Raw genomic sequence first — 21,933 nt, forward strand, 5'->3', positions numbered from 1 at the left:
TCCTTCTAAGGACTGGAGTAAGCATCTCGGAGTTGGAATGATGCTTTGATGATGATCAAAGATTTTGGGTTTATACAAAGTTTATGAGAAACTTGTATTTCCAAAGAAGTGAGTGGGAACACTATAGAATTTCTGATGAGTATATGTTGTTGACATATTGTGGATCAGAAATGATGTAGAATTTCTGGAAAGCATATAGGGTTATTTGAAAAGTGTTTTTCAATAGAAAACCTGGATTAGGCTACTTGAACATTGAGCATCAAGATCTATGAGGATAGATCAAAAATGCTAAATGGTACTTTCAAATGAGCACATACCTTGACATGATCTTGAAGGTGTTCAAGATGGATCAGTCAAGGAAGGAGTTCTTGCCTGAGTTGTAAGGTATGAAGTTAAGACTTAAAGCTCGACCACGGCAGAAGAAAGAGAAAGGACGAATGTCGTCCCCTATGCTTTTGTCATAGGCTCTATACGGTATGCCATGCTGAGTACCGCATCTGATGTGTGCCTTGCCACATGTCTGGCAAGAGGGTACAAAGGTGATCCAGGAGTGGATCACTAGATAGCAGTTAAAATTATCCTTGGAGTAATAAGGACATGTTTCTCGATTATGGAGGTGATAAAGAGTTCGGCGTAAAGGGTTACATCGATGCAAGCTTTAACACCTATCCGAATGACTCTGAGTAGCAAACCGGATACGTATAGTGGAGCAACCATTTGGAATAGCTCCAAGTGGAGCGTGGAAGCAGCATTTATAATATGACCTAGAGATTTGCAAAGTACATACGGATCTGATTGTTGCAGACTCGTTGACTAAAACCTCTCTCACAAGAAAAACATGATCAAACCCCAGAACTCATTGAGTCTTAATCACATGATGTTGTGAACTAGTTTAGTGACACTAGTAAACTCTTTGGATGTTGGTCACATGGCGATGTGACCTATGAGTGTTAATCACATGGCGATGTGAACTAGATTATTGACTCTAGTGCAAGTGGGAGACTGTTGGAAATATGCCCTAGAGGCAATAATAAATTAGTTATTATTATATTTCCTTGTTCATGATAATCGTTTATTATCCATGCTAGAATTGTATTGATAGGAAACTCAGATACATGTGTGGATACATAGACAACACCATGTCCCTAGTAAGCCTCTAGTTGACTAGCTCGTTGATCAATAAATGTTTACGGTTTCCTGACCATGGACATTGGATGTCATTGATAATGGGATCACATCATTAGAAGAATGATGTGATGGACAAGACCCAATCCTAAGCATAGCACAAGATCGTGTAGTTCGCATGCTAAAGCTTTTCTAATGTCAAGTATCATTTCCTTAGACCATGAGATTATGCAACTCCCGGATACCGTAGGAATACTTTGGGTGTGCCAAACGTCACAACGTAACTGGGTGGCTATAAAGGTGCACTACGGGTATCTCCGAAAGTGTCTGTTGGGTTGGCACAAATCGAGACTGGGATTTGTCACTCCGTGTGACGGAGAGGTATCTCTGGGCCCACTCGGTAGGACATCATCATAATGTGCACAATGTGATCAAGGAGTTGATCACGGGATGATGTGTTATGGAACGAGTAAAGAGACTTGCCGGTAACGAGATTGAACAAGGTATCGGGATACCGACGATCGAATCTCGGGCAAGTATCGTACCGCTAGACAAAGGGAATTGTATACGGGATTGATCGAATCCTCGACATCGTGGTTCATCCGATGAGATCATCGTGGAACATGTGGGAACCAACATGGGTATCCAGACCCCGCTGTTGGTTATTGACCGGAGAACATCTCGGTCATGTCTGCATGGTTCCCGAACCCGTAGGGTCTACACACTTAAGGTTCGATGATGCTAGGGTTATAAAGGAAGTTTGTATGTGGTTACCGAATGTTGTTCGGAGTCCCGGATGAGATCCCGGACGTCACGAGGAGTTCTGGAATGGTCCGGAGGTAAATATTTATATATGGGAAGTCCCGTTTTGGTCACCGGAAAAGTTTCGGGTTTTATCGGTAACGTACCGGGACCACCGGGAGGGTCCCGGGGGTCCACCAAGTGGGGCCACAAGCCCCGGAGGGCTGCATGGGCCAAGTGTGGGAGGGGACCAGCCCCAGGTGGGCTGGTGCGCCCCCCCCCCCCCACAAGGGCCCAAGGCGCCTAAGGGGAGGAAGGGGGGCAAACCCTAAGGGCAGATGGGCCTTAGGGCCCATGCCTGGTGCGCCTCCCTCTCCCCCTCCACTTGGCCGCCACCAGATGTGATCTGGGCTGGCCGTCGCCCCTAGGGTGGAACCCTAGGTGGGGGCGCAGCCCCCTCCCTCTCCCCTATATATAGTTGAGGTCTTTGGGGCTGCCAACACAGGAGTTTCTGACCTCTCCCTGGCGCAGCCCTACCTCTCTTTCTCCTCATATCTCGCGGTGTTTGGCGAAGCCCTGCTGGATCACCACGCTCCTCCACCATCACGCCATTGTGCTGCTGCTGGATGGAGTCTTCCTCAACCTCTCCCTCCCTCCTTGCTGGATCAAGGCATGGGAGACGTCACCGGGCTGTACGTGTGTTGAACGCGGAGGTGCCGTCCGTTCGGCACTAGGATCTCCGGTGGTTTGGATCACGACGAGTACGACTCCTTCAACCCCGTTCTCTTGAACGCTTCCGCTTAGCAATCTACAAGGGTATGTAGATGCACTCTCCTTCCCCTCGTTGCTGGTTTCTCCACAGATAGATCTTGGTGACACGTAGGAAAATTTTGAATTTCTGCTGTGTTCCCCAATAGTGATATGGTCAAGACATGATGCTAAATTTTATTGTATGAGATGATCATGTTTTGTAACCGAGTTATCGGCAACTGGCAGGAGCCATATGGTTGTTGCTTTATTGTATGTAATGCAATCGCGCTGTAATGCTTTACTTTATCACTAAGCGGTAGCGATAGTCGTGGAAGCATAAGATTGGCGAGACAACAACGATGCTACGATGGTGATCAAGGTGTCGCGCCGGTGACGATGGTGATCATGACGGTGTTTCGAAGATGGAGATCACAAGCACAAGATGATGATGGCCATATCATATCACTTATATTGATTGCATGTGATGTTTATCTTTTATGCATCTTATCTTGCTTTGATTGACGGTAGCATTATAAGATGATCTCTCACTAATTATCAAGAAGTGTTCTCCCTGAGTATGCACCGTTGCGGAAGTTCTTCGTGCTGAGACACCACGTGATGATCGGGTGTGATAGGCTCTACGTTCAAATACAACGGGTGCAAAACAGTTGCACACGCGGAATACTCAGGTTATACTTGACGAGCCAAGCATATACAGATATGGCCTCAGAACACGGAGACCGAAAGGTCGAGCATGAATCATATAGTAGATATGATCAACATAGTGATGTTCACCAATGAAACTACTCCATCTCACGTGATGATCGGACATGGTTTAGTTGATTTGGATCACGTGATCACTTAAAGGATTAGAGGGATGTCTATCTAAGTGGGAGTTCTTAAGTAATATGATTAATTGAACTTAAGTTTATCATGAACTTAGTCCTGGTAGTATTTTGCAAATCATGTTGTAGATCAATAGCTCGCGTTGTTGCTTCCCTGTGTTTATTTTGATATGTTCCTAGAGAAAATTGTGTTGAAAGATGTTAGTAGCAATGATGCGGATTGGATCTGTGATCTGAGGTTTATCCTCATTGCTGCACAGAAGAATTATGTCCTTGATGCACCGCTAGGTGACAGACCTATTGCAGGAGCAGATGCATACGTTATGAACGTTTGTCTAGCTCAATATGATGACTACTTAATAGTTTAGTGCACCATGCTTAACGGCTTAGAATCGGGACTTCAAAAGACGTTTTGAACGTCATGGACCATATGAGATGTTCCAGGAGTTGAAGTTAATATTTCAAGCAAATACCCGAGTTGAGAGATATGAAGTCTCCAACAAGTTCTATAGCCAAAAGATGGAGGAGAATCGCTCAACTAGTGAGCATGTGCTCAGATTGTCTGGGTACTACAATCACTTGAATCAACTGGGAGTTAATCTTCCAGATAAGATAGTGATTGAAAAAATTCTCTAGTCACCATCACCAAGTTAGTAGAACTTCGTGATGAACTATAGTATGCAAGGGATGACGAAAACGACTCCCGAGCTTGTCATGATGATGAAATCGATGAAGGTAGAAATCAAGAAAGAGCATCAAGTGTTGATGGTAGACAAGACCACTAGTTTTAATAAAAGGGCAAAGGGAAGAAGGGGAACTTTAAGAAGAACGACAAGCAAGTTGCTGCTCAAGTGAAGAAGCCCAAGTCTGGTCCTAAGCCTGAGACTAAGTGCTTCTACTGCAAAGGGACTGGTCACTGGAAGCGGAACTGCCCCAAGTATTTGGCGGATAAGAAGGATGGCAAAGTGAACAAAGGTATATTTGATATACAGATTATTAATGTGTATTTTACTAGTGTTCGTAGCAACCCCTTGGTATTTGATACTGGTTCAGTTGCTAAGAGTAGTACCTCGAAACGGGAGTTGCAGAATGAACAGAAACTAGTTAAGGGTGAAGTGACGATGTGTGTTGGAAGTAGTTCCAAGATTGATATGATCATCATCGCACACTCCCTATACTTTCGGGATTAGTGCTGAACCTAAATAAGTGTTATTTGGTGTTTGCGTTGAGCATGAATATGATTTGATCATGTTTATTGCAATACGGTTATTCATTTAAGTTAGAGAATAATTGTTGTTCTGTTTACATGAATAAAACCTTATATGGTTACACACCCAATGAAAATGGTTCATTGGATCTCGATCATAGTGATACACATATTCATAATATTGAAGACAAAAGATGCAAAGTTAATAATGATAGTGCAACTTATTTGTGGCACTGCCGTTTAGGTCATATTGGTGTAAAGCGCATGAAGAAACTCCATGCTGATGGGATTTTGGAATCACTTGATTATGAATCACTTGATGCTTGCGAACCATGCCTTATGGGCAAGATGACTAAGACTTCGTTCTCCGGAACAATGGAGCGAGCAACTGACTTATTGGAAATAATACATACTGATGTATGTGACCCGATGAGTGTTGAGGCTCGCGGCGGGTATCGTTATTTTCTGACCTTCACAGATGATTTGAGCAGATATGGGTATATCTACTTGATGAAACACAAGTCTGAAACATTTGAAAAGTTCAAAGAATTTCAGAGTGAAGTGGAGAATCATCATAACAAAAATAAAAAGTTTCTACCATATGATCGTAGAAGTAAAATATTTGAGTTACGAGTTTGGCCTTCAGTTAAAAACAATGTGAAATAGTTTCACTACTCACGCCACCTGGAACACCACAGCATAATGGTGTGTCCGAACGTCATAACTGTACTTTATTAGATATAGTGCGAAATATGATGTCTCTTACCAATCTACCACTATCGTTTTGGGGATATGCTCTAGAGACGGCCGCATTCACGTTAAATAGGGCACCATCAAAATCCTTTGAGACGACGCCATATGAACTGTGGTTTGGCAAGAAACCAAAGTTGTCGTTTCTGAAAGTTTGGGGCTGCGATGCTTATGTGAAAAAAACTTCAACCTGATAAGCTCGAACCCAAATCGGAGAAATGTGTCTTCATAGGATATCCAAAGGAAACTATTGGATACACCTTCTATCACAGATCCGAAGGCAAGACTTTTGTTGCTAAATTCGGAAACTTTCTACAGAAGGAGTTTCTCTCGAAAGAAGTGAGTGGGAGGAAAGTAGAACTTGACGAGGTAAATGTACCAGCTCCCTCATTGGAAAGTAGTACATCACAGAAACCAGTTTCTGTGACACCTACACCAATTAGTGAGGAAGCTAATGATAATGATCATGAAACTTCAGAACAAGATACTACTGAACCTCGTAGATCAACCAGAGTAAGATCCGCGCCAGAGTGGTATGGTAATCCTGTTCTGGAAGTCATGCTACTAGATCATGATAAACCTACGAACTATGAAGAAGCGATGGTGAGCCCAGATTCCGCAAAATGGCTTGAAGCCATGAAATCTGAGATGGGATCCATGTATGAGAACAAAGTATGGACTTTGGTTGACTTGCCCAATGATCGGCAAGCAATAGAAAATAAATGGATCTTCAAGAGGAAGACGGACGCTGATAGTAGTGTTACTATCTACAAAGCTAGACTTGTTGAAAAAGGTTTTTGACAAAGTTCAAGGTGTTGACTACGATGAAATTTTCTCACTCGTAGCGATGCTTAAGTCTATCCAAATCATGTTAGCAATTGCCGCATTTTTATGAAATCTGGCAAATGGATAAACAAAACTACATTCCTTAATGGATTTAAAGAAGAGTTGTATATGATGCAACCAGAAGGTTTTGTCAATCCTAAAGGTGCTAACAAAATATGCAAGCTCCAGCGATCCATTTATGGACTGGTGCAAGCATCTCGGAGTTGGAATATACGCTTTGATAAGTTGATCAAAGCATATAGTTTTATACAGATTTGCGGTGAAGCATGTATTTACAAGAAAGTGAGTGGGAGCATTACAGTATTTCTGATAAGTATATGTGTATGACATATTGTTGATTGGAAATAATGTAGAATTATTCTGCAAAGCATAAAGGAGTGTTTGAAAGGATTTTTTCAAAAGAAAGGCCTCGGTGAAGCTGCTTACATATTGAGCATCAAGATCTATAGAGATAGATCAAGACGCTTGATAAGTTTTTTCAATGAGTACATACCTTGAAAAGATTTTGAAGTAGTTCAAAATGGAACAGTCAAAGAAAAGAGTTCTTGGCTGTGTTACAAGGTGTGAAATTGAGTAAGACTCAAAGCCCGACCACGGCAGAAGATAGAACGAGAATGAAAATCATTCCCTATGCCTCAGCCATAGGTTCTATAAAATATGTCATGCTGTGTACCAGATCTATTGTATACCCTACACTGATTTTGGCAAGGGAGTACAATAGTGATATAAGAGTAGATCACTGGACAGCGGTCAAAATTATCCTTAGTGGAATAAGGATATATTTCTCGATTATGGACATGACAAAAAGGTCCGTCGTAAGGGTTATGTCGATGCAAATTTTGACACTGATATAGATGACTCTAAGTCTCAATCTGGATACATATTGAAAGTGGGAGCAATTAGCTATAGGAGCTCCGTGCAGAGCATTGTTGACATAGAAATTTGCAAAATACATACGGATCTGAATATAGCAGACCCGTTGACTAAACTTCTCTCACAGGCAAAACGTGATCACACCTTAGTACTCTTTGGGTGTTAATTAGCGATGTGAACTAGATTATTGACTCTAGTAAACCCTTTGAGTGTTGGTCACATAATGATGTGAACTATTGGTGCTAAATCACATGGCAATGTGAACTAGATTATTGACTCTAGTGCAAGTGGGAGACTGAAGGAAATATGCCCTAGAGGCAATAATAAAGTTATTATTTATTTCCTTATTTCATGATAAATGTTTATTATTCATGCTAGAATTGTATTAACCGGAAACATAATACATGTGTGAATATATAGACAAACAGAGTGTCACTAGTATGCCTCTACTTGACTAGCTCGTTAATCAAAGATGGTTATGTTTCCTAACCATAGACAAAGAGTTGCTATTTGATTAATGGGATCACATCATTAGGAGAATGATGTGATTGACTTGACCCATTCCGTTAGCTTAGCACTCGATCGTTTAGTATGTTGCTATTGCTTTCTTCATGACTTATACATGTTCTTATGACTATGAGATTATGCAACTCCCGTTTACCGGAGGAACACTTTGTGTGCTACCAAACGTCACAACGTAACTGGGTAATTATAAATGAGCTCTACAGGTGTCTCCAAAGGTACATGTTGGGTTGGCGTATTTCGAGATTAGGATTTGTCACTCCGATTGTCGGAGAGGTATTTCTGGGCCCTCTCGGTAATGCACATCACATAAGCCTTGCAAGCATTACAACTAATGAGTTAGTTGTGAGATGATGTATTATGGAACGAGTAAAGAGACTTGCCGGTAACGAGATTGAACTAGGTATTAAGATACCGATGATCGAATCTCGGGCAAGTAACATACCGATGACAAAGGGAACAACGTATGTTGTTATGCAGTCTGACCGATAAAGATCTTCGTAGAATATGTGGGAGCCAATATGAGCATCCAGGTTCCGCTATTGGTTATTGACCGGAGACGTGTCTCGGTCATGTCTACATTGTTCTCGAACCCGTAGGGTCCGCACGCTTAAGGTTTTGATGACAGTTATATTATGAGTTTATGCATTTTGATGTACCGAAGTTTGTTCAGAGTCCCGGATGTGATCACGGACATGACGAGGAGTCTCGAAATGGTCGAGACATAAAGATTGATATATTGGAAGCCTATATTTGGATATCGGAAGTGTTCCGGGTGAAATCGGGATTTTACCGGAGTACCGGGAGGTTACCGGAACCCCCGGGAGGTATATGGGCCTTAGTGGGCTTTAGTGGAAGAGAGGAGAGGTGGCCAGGGCTGGGCCGCGCGCCCCTCCCCTAGTCCGAATAGGACAAGGAGAGGGGGGCGGCGCCCCCCTTCCTTCTCTCTCTCCTCTTTCCCCCTCCTGAATCCTATTCCAACTAGGAAAGGGGGGAATCCTACTCCCGGTGGGAGTAGGACTCCTCCTGGCGCGCCCTCCTCCTGGCCGGCCGCACCTCCCCCTGCTCCTTTATATACGGGGGCAGGGGGCACCCCTAGACACACAAGTTGATCCACGTGATCATATTCTTAGCCGTGTGCGGTGCCCCCTTCCACCATAATCCTCGATAATATTGTAGCGGTGCTTAGACGAAGCCCTGCGATAGTAGTACATCAAGATCGTCACCACGCCGTCATGCTGACGGAACTCTTCCCCGACACTTTGCTGGATCGGAGTCCGGGGATCGTCATCGAGCTGAACGTGTGCTAGAACTCGGAGGTGCCGTAGTTTCGGTGCTTGATTGGTCGGGCCGTGAAGACGTACGACTACATCAACCGCGTTGTGCTAACGCTTCCGCTGTCGGTCTACAAGGGTACGTAGATCACACTCTCCCCTCTCGTTGCTATGCATCACCATGATCTTGCGTGTGCGTAGGAATTTTTTTGAAATTACTACATTCCCCAACAAAGTGGTGGCTATAAAGTTTATTCCCACTTCGAAAGCTATCTTTATATAGCCGGTTCTCGCCACCACACTAAATGATGTGTTGAGAAGAGAGAGATAAAACCACACACGCACTCGTCTCGCCACACCGGGCTCGGCCACCGAAATCTGGTTCGTGATCTTGCAGGGGCGCGGCTTCCTTATGTCGTTTTAATTTTTTTGATGTCTTGGCAGACAAGTTGGTCGTTTACTTGTCTGGTAAGTTCACAACTTGAAAATAAAGTTGGATTGATATCGTGATCACGACACGATACAACCTTGGTCCTCCTATATATACTACTTACCGGCCGCGGCCAAAGACAGACAGAAACGTGGGGTTTTGCCTCATCTCGCACCTTGCGCCACCAGCATTGTCAACTCCATCAAGAACGTCGTTGTGCATCTTCATACAGGAGAGCATATCTTCGGAACCGTTCGTCCTTGTGATCTTCCATCGGGTGAGGACAAATTAGGTTTTGAGAAGCGCTATGTGCGACTGCTCAAGTTCGTCACCACAGGTCGTCTTCCATCCAAGTCAAGCAGCGCTACTCATTGTTGTCTTCAATGCTATATGCGTCAGGTCATCAATAACATCGTCATCAACAACGTCGCTCCAACAGAAACTACGACTACTAACAAACAATATGTGTGTCGTAATCTGTTCATGTCTTAAGTTATGGTTGTTGTTACATGTGTCGTGTTGTTGTGCATATTTTTCCGTCCATCTAATATGCTAAACTGTTGCATGCTAATTATTGTTCTAGTAATGAATTACTGGAATTAATCACAAATTTGCCTCACATTCCAGCAATATGAACCAGCAAATCGAGAGGGTATTGTATTTCTTATATCCCGTGATTAAAGCCGGTCGGGACTCTAGCGGCGGGAGCGGATGAATGGATCATATTGAAGGAAATACTAGAGATATGAACTCCCCAATGTGTGTAGCATATGTATTTTGTTGTGTTGGACATGTTGGTTATGTGCATCGCCCTATGCAGAGGTCGGTCATTCCTTCAATGTGGTTGTATTACCTTGATATATCAATTAAATGAAATGTTCTTTATCGAAAAAATCCACTTTTGAAGTAAGTGCAGGTATTTCACAAAATTAAAGTGTGTGGACATGGAACCCATGTTTGGGGGATGAGGTGGATATTCCCACTGACTAGTTACAATACATTAATAGAAATCAAAAAGTTTAAGAGTTTTGATGCGTTGTGCATCGGAAATGAGAGGGTTTTCACTCCCGTCGACCGAGGAAGAAATCGATGGTCTATTGATTGGAAAGTTGGCCGAATAGCTGCCCGTGATGAAGTACTCTTTGAATTATTCGCTATATTATTGCCTCGATCGGGGTTAAAGCCCCGTGTCATTGTGCAGTCGCGTGTGCACATGGGATTAGGGGTGGAATTCGAGTCGAGTCGAGCCACCACCTCGACTTGACTCGCTAAAGCTCGTTTCTTTAATGAGCTAGCTCGACTCGACTCGTTACTATAGCGAGCTCAAATCCAAGATTGGCTCGGCTCGTATAACTCGCGAGCTGACTCGTTTAGCTTGTTAAGCTCGTTAAAGATATGAACATTAGACCTTAAGAATATGATAAAAAGATTAAATGAGAATTTAGTATGTGCATATGTGGTCATGTACGTGTGAGTCTTCTGGGTGGCTCGGCCTTGAGAGACTGGGCCTTGTGTTGGGACGCAAGGTGTTTAGTGGCTGTATTTTACTATCCCTAAAAAACGCAGATTTTTTTATCGAGCTTAACGAGTTACACGAGTACTCGTGAGATCAGCTCGCTTAACTTGGTATGTAAACGATCTTAAACTAAAGCTTGACTCGGCTCATTATTCTTCGAGTTCGAGTCGATTCGAGCCAAGTCACGAGGAGTGCTGCTATGCAGACGATAGCCGTTGGACGATTCCTGGACGATAGTGCAAATCAGACCATCCATACAAAGGACTAGGTGCAACTCAGCCAGTGGATTAAACATATCATGCCTGAGTCATCCAGCAGTGTCGTTTGTGAAGTAGTTTCGAGTCACGAACTACTCATTTAGCTCACGAGCTTCGAGCTTTTTTTCCAACCCTACACGGGACCATGTTTGGGCCAACAAGGAAAGCCGACGGATATCATTTTTATCTTGTGTTTGCGTATGATGCAGTGATCATGTGGACGTGTCACGCGTGGTAGACCGATCGATGGAAGCACGCTGCCATGCATGGCCACACTATCCTGCCTACCTACACTTGGAAGCAAGAAAAGCGCAGTGAAGATGTCTCCGTCTATGATCTATTCTTTAGCCGGCGGCTGCTAGATTAGCTACATGCCAATGTGTTGGCCGGCAGACGACATGCATGACGATGACGATCGATCGATATCCCCTGACACTCTAACTAGCTGCCCCTCACGAAATTTCCTGCATGCTGGTACTGCGACGACCCCGTAGCTACGAGAGATCTTTCATACGTATAATCTGCCGTACATAATTTAAAATACTGTGTTTGTTTAGAGGTAGCGGAAGATCCACCAAAACTGTCGTATGCACGCCCCCACTGCAGCGGCAGCAGGGCGGCAACTCCACGGTGGAGATCCCACTAGACGACGCACCAGCGACAGTGCCGCCGGCTAGCTGAGCCGAGGAGGACGCCGTCGTCTGTCGCAGATCAGGTCAACAGACAACTTACCCAGCTAGCTAGCCCTGCTGCGTGAGCGTGACTCCATGGATTGCTCCCTGGTGATTCAGAAGTTGCCGCGGGAGCTCATCCGGCGTTGCATTTTGCAAATGCGCATAGGCATTCACTGCGTTTGAGGAAGGAATTGAAGCACAATCGTCAACATCAAATTAATCTAAGCTCCGATCCTACGCCCCCGTGTCCAGACTCGGGTCTCTCGATGGTTTGGATCTCGCTTGCTAATTCCGTAGCACGTTCTTCTTAATGGAATCACAGCAGCTCTCCTGCTGTCTTTCAAAAAAAAAAAAAAATCCGAAGCACGGACTGTCTTCTCTTGGCTAGCTTGGACGCATATTGGTCCACGAAGTTTCGACGGAGAGATCGACCACGGCATGCAGGTGGTTTCGGAAACATATTGGTGCGCGCGACCACGTAATCCTTTTGGATCACTACTTGCTCTAGATCGAGGTTTTCTTTTGTCCGTGGCCTGCGTGTTGGGCGCGTCGGCTGCTAAAAAAAAACTTCTTCGTTTCTTCTCCCACGAGCCGAGTCCCGCTCGTTGTTTACTTCTCCCGGTTTGAGCTCCCCGGTTTTACTCGTCTCTAGGCCACCAAGGCGGGCCAGCGTACGACGGCTGCATAGCTAGTGACTTTTATCCCTTTGAACTTTAGCGATCAAGTCACTTCCTGGTAAGAGCGGAGCGTCTTCAATGGTAGATGAAGTCGTTGAATTCTCAACCCTTCCCGTGTGATCTGGAGCCGACTTGAAAAGGAAGAGAATTCACAGAATTTTTGTAGGCCCAACAAGGCCATATTTGATTTACAATTTATTTTCACTACTATTTGCATCTCAAGTAGACCATGGAAAATCCATGTACTTTCCGGTCATATTTTTCTCACGAAAAGGGCCTCGGTTTCCATGCATATATGAAAAAGCATGCATCATCATTGAAATAAAAAAATCCTAAGGAATAAAGTCTTGCAAAATTTCTATGAAATCCCTTTGAACTAATTAAGGAGCCAGAGAGATTCAATTTTCTTCATACGGACCAGTCAAGGAACTTTTCTGTACGAACACAAAATCGTGTACGAATCAAGCAGGTATGACATTGAAGTCTTGCATTTTTCGTATTCCCCTCCTTTTGTAATCCTTCAAATCAAGGAAGTCCGGTGATTTTTTTTCCAATAAGGATATCGTACAATTTTGGTGCATACTCCCTCTTTAGAGTTACTCCCTCCGTTTCAAAATAGATGATCATCTATTTTAAAACGAAGGGAGTAGGCATGATGTGCTAAGTGAATGCCAGATTCCTTGTGGTGGAACTTCTCTATCTGGATTCAAGTTGTATATTTTGCATTGGTGCTCGTACTTTCGATTTACTTCATAACTTTAAGGTTTTATTCCTTCAGTGGTATAAGCGACATGCCGGTTGACAACCAAGTGTGTGTGGCTAGCCAGGGCTCAATCTCAATGCTATAGATTCCACATACTAGTCTCTCCGTTATGAATTGATTGTCGCATAAATGGATGTAGTATCTAGACAGATTTTTAGTTCTAGATGCATCCATTTCTACAGGGCGGAGGGAGTATTATTTTATGCTGTCTCTGTGTAAGGTGCTTGAAAACGATAGACCAGTCGATGGGAACATGCTGCCAATAATTCAAGAGCATATATATCCGCACTCCTCCCGACACTTGGAAGGAAAAGCACACTGAGGAAGTGCGCATCTATCCCTAGAGCCGACGGCGGCTAAATTTGCTGAATGCCAATGTGCTGGCAGACGACATGCATGACGATGACGATCGATATACCGCGACACACACATACGTACTATGTATCGTGATGCCGGTGACGACCGGCCGGTAGAATCTGCTGTATATATAGTCTCTTGCGTAGAGTTAGCCGAGAACACCCATGTACTCATATGTACCGCGTAGACACATACATGCCATGTATGCACCCCTGTCAACGGGGATGCACGATGCACTGCCGGGAGCACATTTCACCTTGATAAAATAGTACAAGAAAAGGTACTCAAAAAAAGTACAAGAAAAGAAATAAGGCTATAACCTCGCAAAAAAAAATATGATAAGGCTGTAGATAGTTTATTTCCTACTCACTCCGTCCGGTAAAGAGTGTTCCTGAAGCAAGTTCTCCAGACTGGCCCCACCATACATGATCCCACGGTGTCCCACTGCACGGCGGGGTCCAAGCTTCTGGAAGAGACAGAAAGCACCGGGCATTGTTCGCGCAAGTTCGACGCCCCCAGCCAAGCTTTCATTAAAAAAAAACGTTCGACGCCCCAACGACCAGCCCTTCCCGCGCTCTGCTGCGAAGCTTCCCGCACGTACATGAGGACCGGTAGGAAATATATTATTAGTTAAGATGTTAGCGTCAGTTTTAGACTAGCATAGCAGTTAGGATTCCCTATAGGCTAACTACCTACAGTTAGCGTTGTCCATACGCTGTGTATGGCGAAGGGACATCATGCCTGTTTAAACAGGCACAATCATTGTAACCGATGTTGTAACACGCCGGTTCAGATGGTATATAAGACTGAACAGTAACATCAATAAAACTACTCCATTCACTTCAATCTCTTATTTCTTCTCGAAGACGTCTCCCGTATTCCGGCCACGTGGCGCGACCGGATTGGTCATGTACAGAGAGTTCGCGTCATCCGGCACCGATCCGTCGCCGTCGGCCTCGGGATAAGGTGGTGGTGATGTGACGTTCGTGCGGCCCAAGGCTCGGAACGTACGTGTGGACCGCGTGGCGTGGTCCATTTGTCGAGCGATCAGGGTGTGACATGGTCAGCCCTGGGTCGGCCATTTCCTTCTCGATCAAGATGTGTGCGTTGCCTTCATTGGTCAACCCAAAGGCTTGGATGGAGGAGCATGATTATTTTCTTTCTAGGACCATGGCTTGGAGACATTTTTCACAGTGTGACATGTACCGAAGGTATATAGCAAAAAATAATAATTAAAAGAAGAAGGTAGAGCCAGGAGTATATCAGTATATACGTGCTTGCCTTGTTGTATTTTGTCAAAATTCATAAAAAAAGAAGAAAAAAAAAGGAAAACTGCGTGCCGCGCGACGGCCGGAAGCTTCTGGCGCCCTCGCGACGGACCGGGCAGGCACACCACAAGTTGGAGACAAGTACCGCAGCGATGCCCCGCCGCTTCCTCCCTCTCCTTTTTTCCTTCCACACGAATCAACCAACCGATCGTCCACGCGTGCGTCGCACCACCCTATATAGCCTCCGCCTCGCGTCTCACCCCTCCCATCACCGGTATCGAAATCCATCCATCCATCCAAAGCAGCGGAAGAAGAAGAAAAGGAAAAGAGAAAAATCCATCCGGAAGCGCGAGCAAAGGCCAAGGCAGCTTTGCGTGCGAGGCGAGGCGAGGCCGCTCCGATTCGACAGACGCAGGGCAGGGATGGACGCCTTCTACTCGACCTCGTCGGCGGCGGCGAGCGGATGGGGCTACGACTCGCTCAAGAACTTCCGCGAGATCTCCCCCGCCGTGCAGTCCCACCTCAAGCTCGTACGCGCCCCCCTCCCCTCCTCCTCCCCCTCTCCCTCCGATTGCAGATAAATTTGGGGAAACCTTTCCGTCCGTACGTAGATTCTAGGGTTTCGCGTACGGACGCGGCCGCGGGTTTCCGCGCGGGCCGTCGATTTGCGCGGCGGCAATGCGGCCGGTGCTGGGCTGTTCGTTAGCGCTGGACGGTTCGTTCCCCGCCGATTCGGTGGGTTGGCGCTCGATTTCGCGCTGGATTGTTAGCATTAGGTCTCATCTCGTTGGTTGGTTAGATTGGGGGAGTTGCTCACCTGCTGTGGTGATTAATCGCGTTCGCTTGGAGATCCCAAGCGCCAGTTCTGCCGCTCTGTTCGGAAATTTCGGGGAACGCTACGTGATGACGGGGTAGGCGTAGATTTCCCTAGTATACGCTAGGTGGTTGCCTGCGTATACGCTGTGCTATTGTGACTGTTTGTGCAGAGTATGCCCCCCCAAACGTAGAATCATAATGGATGCTTTTTTTCATCATTCGTTATGCATAATTATGAGCACTTCTCTTTGATTTCCTTCCTTCTCTCTCTCTCTCTCGGTAGGCATGGCAGGGTACCCCCCCCAAACGTAGAATCATAATGGAGTAATTTTCATTTATGTCGTTATCATTATGTCGTTATCAGATCGGATATGGATGTTTAATGGTTGGGGTCACCTAATTCTGCCTGAACTGAATCCGTTCGTGTCACAATTATGACTACCAGTTACTCCCTCCATCCCAAAATTCTTGTCTTAGATTTGTCTAGATACAGATGTATCTTGCTTTTTCCTCGTTTCTTCAACGAACAGTTGTGCTTGTCATGCAACAATTTCTGTATTACACGTTCCTACCAAGCGTCCTTGTCAGAATGGATATGCTATCGTTGGCTTGGCAAATTCTTGTGCTGTTAATCCTGTCGTTTCCTCTAGCACTCCAATCAGAAAATTCCACTGATGCTACAAAATTCCACAGATGCTACTTGGCTGGGCATAGTTTTGGCTGTAGATTTGTTTATTCTAGCTAGTTGCTGTGGATGCGTGTCTGAACCCTCGGCAGAAACTGAATGCTTACATGTCCTAGTTAGAGTGGTTGTTAAGTTTTCCCTTCCCCTATTTCCTGAATGAGGTGCTCTTGTTGACAATTTCCTGCTATTTCCTGAATTGGTTTCGCGCACACGATGCGACGCGACCGCAGATTTTTGTGCGAGTTCCCTGTGAGGGGGTTTGTTCGGTGCGGTTGCAACGCGGTCGGTGCTGTGCTGTTCGTTAGCGCTGGCTGGCTGGTTCGTTCCCCACCAATTTGGTGGTTTGGAGCTCGATCTCGCGCCGGATTGTGTTTCTCCCGCTGGATTATTAGCATTACGGTTGATCTCCCGCTGGATTATTAGCCTTTGGGAGTTGCTGACCTGCTGTGGTGATTAATCACGTTGCTTGGAGATTCCACCAGGTGCCAATTCTGCCGCTCAGTACAGAAAATTTGGGGATCTGGAATGTAGAATCATAATGCACTGGATGCTTTTCATCATGCCATATAATCATTAGCAGTTCTCTTTGATTTCCTTCCTTTTTGTCCCTCACGATTTACGATTGGCAAGTAAACCTGAAATATGCATCGCTGATCACGTAAATGATCTAGAGAAAATTCCCCACGCTCTCTCTGATTTGTTTCTCTCGATGGACTAGGGCCTCCCCTCCTTTTCAGCCGTTTCAACCAGCATGGATACCTTTTCTTCACCAAAGAAGAGGTCCAAAGCAAAGGCTCGAGGACGATTCAGTGTCAAAAAAGATAAAATTACAAAGCAGATCTCCTAGACAACATCTACAGTAGATGGCAAAGAAAAACCTTTAGAAAAGAACACAAGAAGCCGACAAGGCCGAATGAAAATCCGGCTGACGATTTACCAGTGTCGGCTTCTTGTCTTTCTTCTGAAGGTTTCTCTTTGCCGTCAACTGTTGATGTTGTCGATCTGCTTCGTAATTTTCTTTTATGCTCAGTCGTCGTCGAGCCTTCTTCTTTGTGGACCTCTTCTTTGCCGAAGAAGAGCTATCCATGGCTGGTTGCAACGGCTGCAAAGGAGGGGTGGCCCTAGTCCATCGAGAGAAACAAATCAGCTTTAAATACGCGAGTACATACAATTAAGCATGCAGCAAAAGAATGGTAAAACAAAAATCACAGCATAGAGTGATCCATTGATGATGAAAAGAGGCGATTCCATGCGGCGGCGGCTCGCTCCTGCAAGCTCTTGTTGTGTGATGTGAACAAAAAGAAAGAGAGCGTGTCGGATATGGGCACTGCTAGGGATCATACTTCTCTCAATCGTTGATGTGATAGTAAAACGTGGGCTGGCGTGGGCTGGGTAGCTAGTACTTCCCTCAATCACGGTTATGGTTATAGCATCTACTGGAGAACCAGAAAAGCTTCCAAAATTTTAGGAAACTGATCACGGTCACGAGTTACGAGATACGATTGTTATCAGATTGATTATGGGTAGTTGAAGTGACTCAATTCTGCTGGGTTTTCTGCAGGTTTACCTGACCCTATGCTTTGCCCTGGCCTCATCTGCCGTGGGTGCTTACCTGCACATTGCCCTGAACATCGGTGGGATGCTGACAATGCTTGCGTGTATCGGAACCATTGCCTGGATGTTCTCTGTGCCAGTCTATGAGGAGGTTTGTCTTGCCTTCTTCTCCTGACCATGATAACTTGTTTGATTACCGCACGGGTAGAAATTCACAAGAAGTTGTCGTCCTGGAAATGTCATGACATGGTGCGCTGACTTTGTTGATGTCTATCTCTTTGTGAACAGAGGAAGAGGTTTGGGCTGCTGATGGGTGCAGCCCTCCTGGAAGGGGCTTCGGTTGGACCTCTGATTGAGCTTGCCATAGACTTTGACCCAAGGTAAAGACAAATTTGCTTTTGTTGTTGTTCCAAATGTCCCTGTCTCGTTAAGAATAGTTTAGGAGTAAACCCCGTGGCAGCGAAACCAAGTTGGCCATGACGTTTGATGATATGTCATGGGAGTGCGACATGTACTGTCTGTGATTGGATTATTGGATATCTGCTGATTATGTGTCCTTATCCATCGTTGTCTGGTTGTTCTTGCAAGCATTATTAGTTAGGTTGTGTAGGTGCCAAATTCTGCTTCTGGATTAGTCTATTGTTCTCCTGAGACCCTCCTTTTTCCTACATTGTCTGCTCTTTGGGATGGGCCACTGTTAGTCTTTTAAGGGATGCTATCTAGATCCACAGTTTGTACTGGGCCCTTCCTCGTGGGGTTTGGACCCTGTGTTTGGGCCTGATCATGGACTCTTTGGGCCTTCATTTTTGTTAGTGATGCTGAATTTGTGTACCTACAGTTCTAGTACAAAATCGATATGACTTATTGGTTGTTACTTGGACAAGCAGATTTGCTGGTGTTTTTTTGCAGAGCTTTGCTTTTAGTTTGTTGCTGCTCAATGCTCACCTATGTTTCACATTCCTGTTATTCATGTTGGCTGACATAAACTTGCTTGTTGCTCTGTGGTACCAGCATCCTCGTGACAGGGTTTGTTGGAACCGCCATCGCCTTTGGGTGCTTCTCTGGCGCCGCCATCATCGCCAAGCGCAGGGAGTACCTGTACCTCGGTGGCCTGCTCTCCTCCGGCCTGTCGATCCTGCTCTGGCTGCAGTTTGCCACGTCCATCTTTGGCCACTCCTCTGGCAGCTTCATGTTTGAGGTGAGATACACACTGTGAGGAACCCGCCACACAACGGAGATCATTCATACAGTATTTTTGACCGAATGAGCATGATACAAACATGGTTTACGTGCCCTGCAGGTTTACTTTGGCCTGTTGATCTTTCTGGGATACATGGTGTACGACACGCAGGAGATCATCGAGAGGGCACACCACGGCGACATGGACTACATCAAGCACGCGCTCACCCTCTTCACCGACTTTGTCGCCGTCCTCGTCCGGATCCTCATCATCATGGTGAGAACCCTAGCCACCTCGGCTGCCTACTCATCCTCCACCTTACCTGGTTGCCAAAATTCTATTCGTTCTGATATGATCTGGTCCATTGTGATGGCTGACGGTGCTGTGTGCCATTGCAGCTCAAGAACGCAGGCGACAAGTCGGAGGACAAGAAGAAGAGGAAGAGGAGGTCCTGAACGTGTTGTCCTCTGCACATCGTAGATACCATCACCGCCGCCGCCGCTACTGGTACCACCTCCACTGCTAAGTACTTGTAGGAATTAAGCTGGCGCAGTAACTTGTCGCCGTGCCACCCTTGTTAATTCGCGATCTGTGTCGTGTGAACCTTGTGTGAGTTTGCTGCTGCTGATGAAGCTTTTGCAGACGCTGTCTGCGTTCCGGATCTCTTGCGTTCCTGTTACTGTCTCGATAATCGAAACCTGAGACGATTTGGTTTGGTTGCGAAGAACATGGCTACGCTTGATTGTGGCTCGTTGGTTTTAACCTTGTGATGTGTCTCATTTCTTTTGAACAAATTGTCCAACACATGTTGGTACTGCAGGTTGTTGAGCAAGGCCTGTCCGATTGTGATGTTCACCTGTGCTCTTCTCTTGTCGTGTTTCCAGGTAGTTGGCTCGACTGGCACATCCAACTTGCCCTGGACCTGCCGCTGCGTTTCGGCCAGGCATCTGATAGTAGAGCTGTAAAACTAGTTTTTCCCCAACGTGGTTGCCGCGTCCGCCAGTTTTAGGGCGTGTTTGATTGCAGTAGTGAACAATTTGTTTCGTTGTCCGTATGCCCTCTTGCCTGCATGCATGGGCTAAATCGCACTGCTTGATATTTTGTTGTATGCATGTTAGTGAACAAACCCAAGACATAGTGTTTAATTGTGTGCAACGCCTGGTGTTTGCTAATTTTTTGGCTAGTTGATGAGGTTACTAGCACACTTCGACACAACCATATATCACACATCATAAGCAGAGCAGAGTATAAACAGAGCATTAACTACTTAACAGCATAATTCATATAAGCAATACCACATTTCATAACAGTTCAACGCATAAACCATAAACAGTTCAAAGTAGACCCGATAGTACTTAGGAAAGAGGTGTCCTGGCCCTAGTCCTTGGCGGCGAAGGCTTCGTCGTGCTTCCCGCATTTGTTGACGACCTCAATGCTGTCGTTGTCGAAGATGATGATTTTGAGGGTGTCGGGAGTGAGGAGCTTGAACGTCATCATGTGGCCGATCTTGATCTGATAAATGTGTAGGTGGCCCAACCTGATCCAGGATCACCCTGTCGTTTATCAGCTTCACCGTGTTGTTCCTGAGCTTGAACTCCGTCGGCACTGTGACAAAGTGCCTGGTGAAGTCCAGGGGCATGAGGATACACTCAAGCTTCGGTGCAAGGATGACCTTGCAGAAATTAGTTGGGCCATCTCATGGTAGTAACCATAGTTGCGGCGCTTGTTGCTGGGGGCTCCTTCATGCGCTCGTCGTCGCCAGCCTCAGGCATCTTCGGTTCTTCCTCGGCGGTGGACGGCGGCGATGGGCGGCGACACAACCTCCGACATTGGATGAACGACCGGGAGACCCTTTTCGGTGCTTGCCCTTCGGTGCATCTTCGGTGCTTGCCTTCCGACGATGGGTGGCAGCACATCTTCAGTGCTTGCCCTTGTTGTCAACGGTCGGGAGCACTTATGTGCCCATCTCATTGTTCTTCTCGATCTGCACACAATTCATGGAGTCAGGCACAACACAGAGTTGATGTCTTATTGAAGAGAATGTCGTTAAAACGACATGACTGTCACTCTTCCTTCTCTATCGTGCTTATATTTACTCACCCTGCCCATCACTACTTACCCACCCTCCTCTCACTATCAACCTTCCTCTTTATCACCATGAGCTCTAACTCCAGCTCCAACGCCAACCCCTTCCCTTGGGGTATTGGCTCGAGGGCCTTCTTCCTCGGGTGGTCAGCTGGTGATCGCACCAAGTTCGAGAACATCATGAAGGTGTGCTCGAACTTCGGCTCCATGCCTGACATGCAGAAGGAATCTGATGCAGTGCTCATGAGGGCCACTGACAAGAGCTGAAGACGCTGATTTCTGACCCAGCAAAGGGCGCGATGGCAGTCGACATCATTCGCTGGGCCATGAATCAGACCGTCTCCGACGATGCTAAACAGAGAAAGAAGTGGTCTAAGTACAAGAACTACTGGGTCCTAATGGCCGTCGTGCCGCAGTGTACTGGGAGATGGCAATCGCGTCGTCGACGGTCATCGGTGAGGAGCCTAATGTAGCGACCAGACCTCAAACAGTCTAATCTCTGTGCTCCGGTGTCATCCCCGGATCAGTAATGCTGACACCACACAGTACTCGGAGGATTTATAGCAGAGTAGCAATCACACACTTATTACATCGAGTGTCTCAAAAGAGAACTTATTACAATAAATATGGCTTAAGGCCATCTAATAACGATAACAACGGAAGGCTTGGAAGATAAGTGAGTCCATCAACTCCAACGGCATCACTGAGTATAGAACCACGACCTAAAAACTCCTTAAT

General features: G+C 45.8%; 1 protein-coding gene across 1 annotated transcript; it reads left to right on the forward strand.

The window, feature by feature from the left end:
- The first annotated feature begins 15,088 nt into the window (after positions 1–15,088).
- On the forward strand, positions 15,089–19,914 carry LOC119314805 (bax inhibitor 1). Its single transcript, XM_037589489.1, has 6 exons — positions 15,089–15,405; positions 17,938–18,081; positions 18,219–18,310; positions 18,942–19,128; positions 19,231–19,386; positions 19,509–19,914. Exons 1-6 carry the CDS (start codon positions 15,298–15,300, stop codon positions 19,563–19,565), a joined length of 744 nt encoding a protein of 247 aa, XP_037445386.1. The 5' UTR covers positions 15,089–15,297; the 3' UTR covers positions 19,566–19,914.
- Positions 19,915–21,933: the final 2,019 nt, after the last annotated feature.

This window comes from Triticum dicoccoides, chromosome 6A (assembly GCF_002162155.2).
Source record: "Triticum dicoccoides isolate Atlit2015 ecotype Zavitan chromosome 6A, WEW_v2.0, whole genome shotgun sequence".
NCBI classification, from domain to species: domain Eukaryota; kingdom Viridiplantae; phylum Streptophyta; class Magnoliopsida; order Poales; family Poaceae; genus Triticum; species Triticum dicoccoides.